Consider the following 8,255-nt stretch of genomic DNA (forward strand, 5'->3'; position numbering starts at 1 on the left):
TGACCTCCAGGACCTCTTTTTTGAACTCTGTTTCAGTGGGCGAGCTTGTGCTCCTGCCTCCAGTCCTCTGTCTTGCCCGAGTGTGTTCCTGTCCTGGACCTGGGCCCCCTTACTGGAGGGCCTCTGGCATGGGTCTTGGTTTTTGTGGAGGAAGTAGGAGGATGACCTCCACAGTCTCTTTCGTGAAGTCTGTCTCACTCCAAGAGCTTGTGCTCCAGCCTCCAGTCCTCTGTCTTGCCCGACTCTGTTCGAGTACTGGGCCTGGGCCCTCTTTCTGGAGGGCCTCTGCAATGGGTCTTGCTTTCTGTGGAGGATGCTGGAGGATGACCTCCATGGCCTCTTTCTTGAACTCTGTTTCAGTGGGCGAGCTTGTGCTCCTGCCTCCAGTTCTCTGCCTTCCCAGAGCCTGTCCCAGTCCTCCATGGTGTTGGGGAGATGGAATGAATCTCTGAGTCTGAGGGCTTGTGTTGCAGCCTCCAGCCACCACAAAGGTGGGAGATGCTATGAATCTGTCTCTCTGAGTCTGAGGGTTTATGCTATAGCCTCTAGCCACCACAAAGGTGAGAGACAGAATGAATCTGTCTCTCTGAGTCTGAGGGCTTGTGCTGCAGCCTGCTCCCACCACAAAGGTGGGAGATGAAATGAATTTGTCTCTCTGAGTGTGAGGGTTAGTGCTGTAGCCTCCAGCCACCACCAGGGTGAGAGATGGAATGAATCTGTCTCTCTGAGTCTGAGGGCTTGTGCTGCAGCCTCCAGCCACCACCAGGGTGAGAGATGGATTGAATGAGTCTGGCTGAGTTTGTCCCGGTTTATATACTCTCTTCAAAGTACATTATGTAAGGTGTGAAGCTTAAGTACCTGTAAACTAGAGAATTATCACCTTGACTGAGTTAACACCTTGTGCTAAGATTCAGTACTTAGTACTGTCTTAAGTACCTGTAAACTAGAGAATTATCACCTTCATTCCACTGAGTTAACACCTTGTGCTAAGATTCAGTACTTAGTACCATCTTAAGTACCTGTAAACTAGAGGATTATCACCTTCATTCCACTGAGTTAACACCTTGTGGTAAGATTCAGTGAATCCTGCTAAACTCTATCACCTTTGTGAGCAATTATCAATTCCACCAGTTAACACCTTGTAAGAATGCTTGTTTCAAGTTCAGAGTTCTGGCCCATGACACCCTCTTGCTTTGAATCTTGAATCAAGCTGGGGGATGAATCACAAGATCAAAGTGGCTCCACCCTTGAATCTAATCTCATTTCCCTCCAGAGTCAGTCATAGACTTATTGACCACTCTGGGAAGGACACCAGGGGATTCTCTTGCCAATCACTGAGTCTTCACTGGATATGCTGACCATAAAGAAAAGAAGTGGAAAAATTACCATTCTTGAGATGGCAGGCAGACTACTCCTAGATCCCAAAGCACATTATTCAGTGTAAATGTTGACTGTTGATTAACTAAGGATTTAGTGAGATGTCTGAGGGCTTTCTTGTCATGTTCTTGTTTGGTTTTCTGGAGGTCTTGGAGCAGCCTTCCTTTCAGTTGAGTAATCAGCACAAGAAGAGCCAGTCCAAATCCTGTATTATCTCCTTAACAGTCTCCTTTCCTTGCCTGGAGCCCAGCTAGCATTCTCAAGAGCCTTTCAGACCGGCAGTGGTCTCAGTGAGAGGAGCAGAAGGACAGGCCAGCCCCCAGGAGGCTGATGATGAAGATGGAATCTCTGAATCCTAGAGCTTATGCCCCAGCCTCCAGCCTTCTGTCTTCTCTGCCTCTGTCTCCATACTCTCTCTCTGCCTCTGCCTCTGGCTGACTTTGTCTCAGCTTTATATGTTCTACACTGAGTATAAACCCATCATTGTATCATGAGGAAACATTATTTGTTGTAAGTTTAAATCAATCATACTCAGTTTAGACAACTATTAATTACCATTCTAATGAGATAACCATTTTCTTATCAATTCCACTGAGTTAGCTAGCACTTGTAAGAATCCTTGTTTCAAGTTCAGAGTTCTGGCTCATAACATCTCCTGCTTTCTTTTGTTTTAGAATATAAGATGTGTCACACCCTGTTGTGAGTTCAAATGTTGGACTTCTTGTTCTTCTCAAAACACAGCCGGTTTAGCTTAGAGCCCTCCGGATGTCTCCAAATCCAAAGGTTCTATCCTTCAGCCTCTGCCTCTGCTTTCTTCAGCCTCCGACCAACACAGAGATGGAATGAATCTCTTGTTTCCTTCACTTGGGGCTCGGCTAGCTTTCTGTTGAGTCTTTCAGACCAGCTTGGTCTCAGTGGGGGAAGTGCAGGAGCCCAGCCACCAACTACAGTGGTGTGAGATGAAGACGAATCTGGTTGTCCGCTGAACTCTCGACTCGTAGCTTTTTCTTCTGAAAACTCTTCTTCTGCCACCAGCCAGCCAAATGGAAAATATTCTCCTTGCCTCGGAGAGAGGGTTTCTGGCGTAATTCCGCTGAATTCTCTCAAAGTGCTCTGTGTCTGCACCAGAGTGCTCCTCTCCAATCCAGCTGAACTCTCTTCTGCCACCAAATGGAAAATATTCTGGAATAGCTCTCTCTTCACTGGCCTTATATCTGAATCTTCTGAGAGAATGGGATTATGGGTTTTCTCCCATAGTGCTCTCTGGCCCAAAGAGCTTCAAGGGAGGTGTGAACACAAAGGTGCAAACACAAGCATTGTACTAATTAGTTCTACTTAGTACCTTGTTTCAGGTTCTGCCCAAAACATCTTCTTGTAAGATTAGATCAACTCTAATGAGTTAGCAGTTTGTAAAGATTCCAACAACACCCTACCTGACCTCCCTGGCTTGTATCCTAAATAGTTCACTATACTGCGAAAGCCACAAGGAGTGTATCTTCTCCTGGCTTGATCTGAAAGATCCAATTCTTCAATCACAGGGTATGCTTCTATTAAATCAGATCTATCCTGTCCTTCTTTTTTTTGCTTTAACTGGTGCCTTTTGTAATCTTGTCATAAGCTGCTTCATAGGTGGTGCTGATTGTGTCACTGACCCTCCCCCTCCTCCTTCTCCCTCCCCCATAAAAGGTTAATGGAGGGGGGTAGGGGAATCCCCTAATGTTTCCTACTGTGAAACATCACTCTCCTTCATTTCATACGAATTGGATTTCACTCCACTCTTATGAGATTCTTCCTGTTTTTCACCTAGTTTGTCAGTAGCCTTCCCCTCCTGCTCTTTCTTCTTTTTCTTTATTGTATAACATACAATTTCTTCAAGCCAATTGGATTAAGCTTTATGTATAAAATGTTTCTTTAGGAATTGAATTAGGACCACTATCACTGTCATATTCACTCAGTTGCTCTCCTACTCCATTCCATTCATCTGGATCAAATGCTTTTTCCTTAGAAGTGTGTTTTAATGTTTCCAAGAGTTCAATGAACTGCATCCAAGTTACTATTAAACCTTGATGTGTTATCAGGGTAACTATGCTTTCTACACATTTTCCTTGAGGTGGAGAAGGCTCCTTTCTCAACATTTGTCCCATTTCAGCTGAAACACTACATTAGCCCTTATCAAAGTTTCTTTCTTGTCTGTTTAGGTACACACCCTAATTTCTGGGTCACAGATGTATGTACTTAGCCCCACGTTGGGTGCCAAAAATGTCAAGTTCTTGTTTTTTTCCTTGTAGCAGCCTTACTTTCAGTTTGGGAATCATCACAAGAATAGGCAGGTGTTAAAGTCCAAATCCTTTTTTTATTTCCTTCACAGTCTAGTTTCCTTGCCTGGGGCCCACTTAGCTTTTTTGAGAGCCTTTCACACTGGACTTGGTCTCAGTGCGGGGAAAAGGAGGACAGACTGGCCACCATGAGACTCTACACTGAGCATAAACTAATCATGATATCACTAGGAAACCATTATTTGTTGTAAGATTAAATCAATTCTACTGCAATCAGAGAACTATTAATGATTTTTGTCTTTTCTTACTTATATAGCAACATTTTAACTTTCATCTTTCAAATATTGAGTTCTAAATTTTCAAAATTTAGTCTGCCTTCTTCCCCTTGTCCCTTTGGGTTGTCTCTTGCCTTCTTGGATAGAGATATTTCCATATCCCTTGTGTGTGTATAGATTTATTCAGATATAGTCTTCTTTATTAAATGGGAGTTTGGGGGATACAGAAAAGGTGTTTTCACTTTTCCTGTTATCTCCAGTGCTTTACATCTCACTCTCTTGCTTGGAATCTTGAGTCAAGTTGGGGGATGAATCAAAAGACCAAGGTTTCTATACCCTTGAATCAAATCTCATTTCCCTGGAGAGTCAGGCAAAGAGCTATTGATCTCTCTGGGATGAAAGACATTAGGGGATCTATTGCCAATTAAGGAGTCTTCCCTGGGTATACTGAGCATATAACTAAGAAGTCAGAATATTGCTATGCTTGGGATGGCACGAAGACTAGTCCCAAATCCGTAAGCATATTTTTATGTGAAAATGTTTAATAACCGATTGTTGATTAACTGAGGATTTAGAGAGATATCTGAGCGCTTTCTCTATTCTATACATATATATTTCCTTTTCTTTATCATATATGAACATTTTACTTTCATTTTTTAAATTTTAAATTCTAAATTTTTTCTCTGCCTGCTTCCCCTTCTCCTTTGGGAAGGCAAGAATTTGGATTCAATGTTTTTTTACATACTTGTATGTGTGTGTACTTATTTACATATAGTTTTCTTTATTAAGTGTGAGTTTTGGGGGAGACAGGAGACAGGGGGACTATGTTTCCCAAAGGGCCCTGTTGTAATGGGCCAGACTTCTTGGAGAAAGATGATAACATTTATAGTTAATGTTAAAAGTTGAAAATAGAGAACATAGAATAAAACATTGGAAATGTGTAACTTTCAAACCTTTAAATTGAATTTTTGTTATTAAAGTGATCTTTAAGAAACCAAAATCAATCCAACACACAGGTTATTACCAAAACTTGGAAATTTTATAATACAAAAAAAAGGACTAATTTAGAAAATGCACTCCAAACCTATGGCATGTCTGTTCTTAATGGATCCAAGCAATCAAAGTCCAAGGCGTTGATGTTCAGCCCTATTTTAAGGTGTGACATGCTGAGCAAGGAAAGTTCTTACTCTTTGTAAAAGTTCCTCCTTGAAACTGTTGGGTATAAGTGCCCTGCCTTTGGGAATGATCTCTGCTACCAAGTTGTCAACATTAACCTGTTCTACCCCTTTTGCTTGAATCACATCTAGACAATGAGCTTGTAATTGATCTTTCCAATCACATTCGATTAATTTAGCTCTTAGCCACTCTTGAAGTCGTTCTCGTTCACCAGTTTCTACCAGTTTCTGGTTAAGAATTGCCTTCATCTGTGCATCTCTGTAGATGTTGTTATTCTTGGTTTCATCAGAGCAATCCCCAGGAGAATATCCAGGTGATGAAGTGCCCATATCTCTCTTGTGTCCTTCACAGGTGAGAAATTGGACAGAGATTCGTCCATATACCTTCTCTGTTTGTGTGTGTGTGTTTCTATCTTTACATATAGTCTTCCTTATTAAATTTATTTGGGTTCAGAGAAGGTATTTTGTCCTTTCTTGCTATCCATAGTGCTTCACATAGTACTCTCTTGGTAAGGGCCAGAGAGTCTTGGAGAAAGATGACAACATTAATAGTTATTATTAAAAGTTGAAAATAGATCACATAGAATAAAACAGTAGATATATGTAAGTTTCAAACATTTAAATTTTATTTTTATTATTAAAATAATCTTCAAGAAAAAATTTATACAACACACAGGTTATTACCAAAACTTGGAAAAATCATCATACAAAAGAGGACCAATTTAGAAAATGCAAATGGGTAAAATGATAACTAGTACTTTCTTTCCTTTCGGGAACTTTTTAAAGTTTCCCTTAGGTTAATTTTTAGATTGACCTTGAGGGAAGATTCATTTATAGAGCCCTTCTTTATTTCCTGAGTACATTTATTTTGTCTTTGATGTGTCTCTCAATTCTCAATGTAGAAATTGTCAGTCATTACTGCTCTGGGAACACTGTCACCTTCAATAATGGGAAGGCTTAGTAATATAATACATAAGCCAAGAAGTATATCTGATTCTTTCCATCAATTCCAATATAATGTTTGTGAGGTTTTCTGAGTTTATTCAGTGAACAGAGTAATTTTCAAATCAATTAAAAACTTGGTCACACATTATATGTCATGTATAGGATTCCAAAAGACTTCTAACCCAACCTCCCTATTTTAAGTGAAAAAACTTAGGTTTAGGGACATTAATCAATTTCTCCACAATTTGACGGATTAAAATTCAGAGATGGGATTTGAACCCACATTGTCTGACTACAGAGCAGTGTTCTTTCCATTGTATTATTTTAACTTAGTTTTAATAACTTTTTTGTTTTTATTACATTAGAATGGTCATCATATATATTGTTTTCCTGGTTCTTCTGTAAGTACATTGTCTGATTGTCTGACTACAGAGCAGTGTTCTTTCCATTGCATTATTTTAACTTTGTTTTAATACTGTTTTGTTTCCATTACATTAGAATAGTCATCATATATATTGTTTTCCTGTTTCTTCTGACTACATTGTCTGATGGTCTGACTGCAGAGCAGTGCTCGTTCCATTGTATTGTTTTAATAACCTTTTTGTTTCCATTACATTAGAATAGTCATTGTATATGTTATTTTCCTGATTCTTCTTTCTCTTTGTATCCATTCACACAGATATGCTGACGTTTCTCTGAATCCCCGTAGTTCTCATTTTATGACACATAAGAGTTAGATTATCATTACTAACGGGCACCCACATTTTCCCCAGTTCTTTTCTGCTACAAGATGTCGCCTATTCTCGAGAACGCTCCATCTCCCTGTAGTGAGCGCGGTGTTGCCTGTGTGCTCCTCGAGGGCAGGGACAGACTTGGGTCTCTTTTGTATGCTCAGCATTTAACAAAGTGCCGACAATACGGGGGCACTTAACTGATATTTGCTCCCTGATCCCTGTGCCGAAGGACTGGGGATCCTTGCATTTTGTGCTGGCCATAGTAGGAGATAAAGCTGGACCGGATTCCTTCTCGTGGGACACACCATTAACAACTGGCCAAAGCATTGCCTTGGACCACGGGGACACGCAGGGCTATGAACCATAGAAGCCCAGATGTGGATCTAGAAAGTCCCCTGAGAAGTCCTTTAGTCCCACACTCTTATTGGACCGCTGAGAAACCTGGAAGCTCCGAGAAGGGGGGACTTCCCAATGTCACCCAGTTACTCAGGGAGAAAAGGAGGGTTGCAACTGCAAGCTTTCCCTTCCCCTCCAGTGCCCTTTGCACTGCCCCACGGTGCCTGCCCGGGATTCCAGACCAGGGCCCTCTTGGACTTCGGACACACGATTTCTCCTCCGGCTTTACTTTCTTCTGTGTGAGGTGAGCGCCGGATTAGCCGCCTCTCCCGTCCCTTCTAGTTCAAGGGCTAGTTCCCCCAATGGTTCCTTTCAGCATTCCCGGTCTCTCATTCTCAGTCTGGGAAATGATACAAAATGAATGTCCCGCCGCCTTGTGGTGAATCGGAGCGCTGCAGGAACCGATAGAGGAAAGTTTTGTAGGCGAGGATGGAGAACAGTGCTGTGATCTGTCAGGTCGGGTTTCTCCAGGATGGTGTCCGTGGTTCTCTGCGGAGAAATAAGGGAGAGGGGGAGGGCTCAGGTAGGGAGCTGTCGGTCTGTACAGGACAAAACTTAAAGGAAACATAACGACAGGTAACCGGCTTAGCAGGAGCGCCCCAAGGACCTTCTCTAGGTCTCTGAGAGACTTTGGAACCAACGGGGAGACTCGGGAGACGTGGGGCGGCCCGGAGTGTGTGCCCCCTTCGGAGAAGGAGACGGGGCTCTGCGAGAGACTGCACCCAGGAGGGGCGGGGCCCTGGATCGAGGCTGGGGACCTTCACGGTTCTGGCCCCTTTGAGAACCCGACTCTCCGCTCATTCTTTGTTCTCCTGGATGAGACCGAGTCATTGTTCTCATCCTCCTTATACATCCAAGACCCAGAGAAGCAAAGTAACTCCCCTGAGATCACACAGCTAATTTATGCTCCGAAATCCAGAACACAGGGTTCAGTCCTAGACACCATCTTTGGGGAAAGGATGGCCACTGGGAAGTCAGAGGACCTTACGTTGGGCTTTCCAAAGCACTTTACATTTGTCATATCATCTGATCCTTACCAAAGCCTAGGAGGTAGTTGTTGTAATTGTCCCCACTTTC

At 42.4% G+C, this 8,255-nt stretch overlaps 1 protein-coding gene across 1 annotated transcript; it reads right to left on the bottom strand.

Moving 5' to 3' along the window:
• Nucleotides 1-5,079: 5,079 nt before the first annotated feature.
• On the bottom strand, nucleotides 5,080-5,433 carry LOC127541538 (transcription and mRNA export factor ENY2-like). The gene has a single exon (XM_051966767.1). The coding sequence runs from the start codon at nucleotides 5,431-5,433 to the stop codon at nucleotides 5,080-5,082; it is 354 nt and encodes a 117-aa protein (XP_051822727.1).
• Nucleotides 5,434-8,255: the final 2,822 nt, after the last annotated feature.

Source organism: Antechinus flavipes, chromosome 6, assembly GCF_016432865.1.
Source record: "Antechinus flavipes isolate AdamAnt ecotype Samford, QLD, Australia chromosome 6, AdamAnt_v2, whole genome shotgun sequence".
NCBI classification, from domain to species: Eukaryota; Metazoa; Chordata; class Mammalia; order Dasyuromorphia; family Dasyuridae; genus Antechinus; species Antechinus flavipes.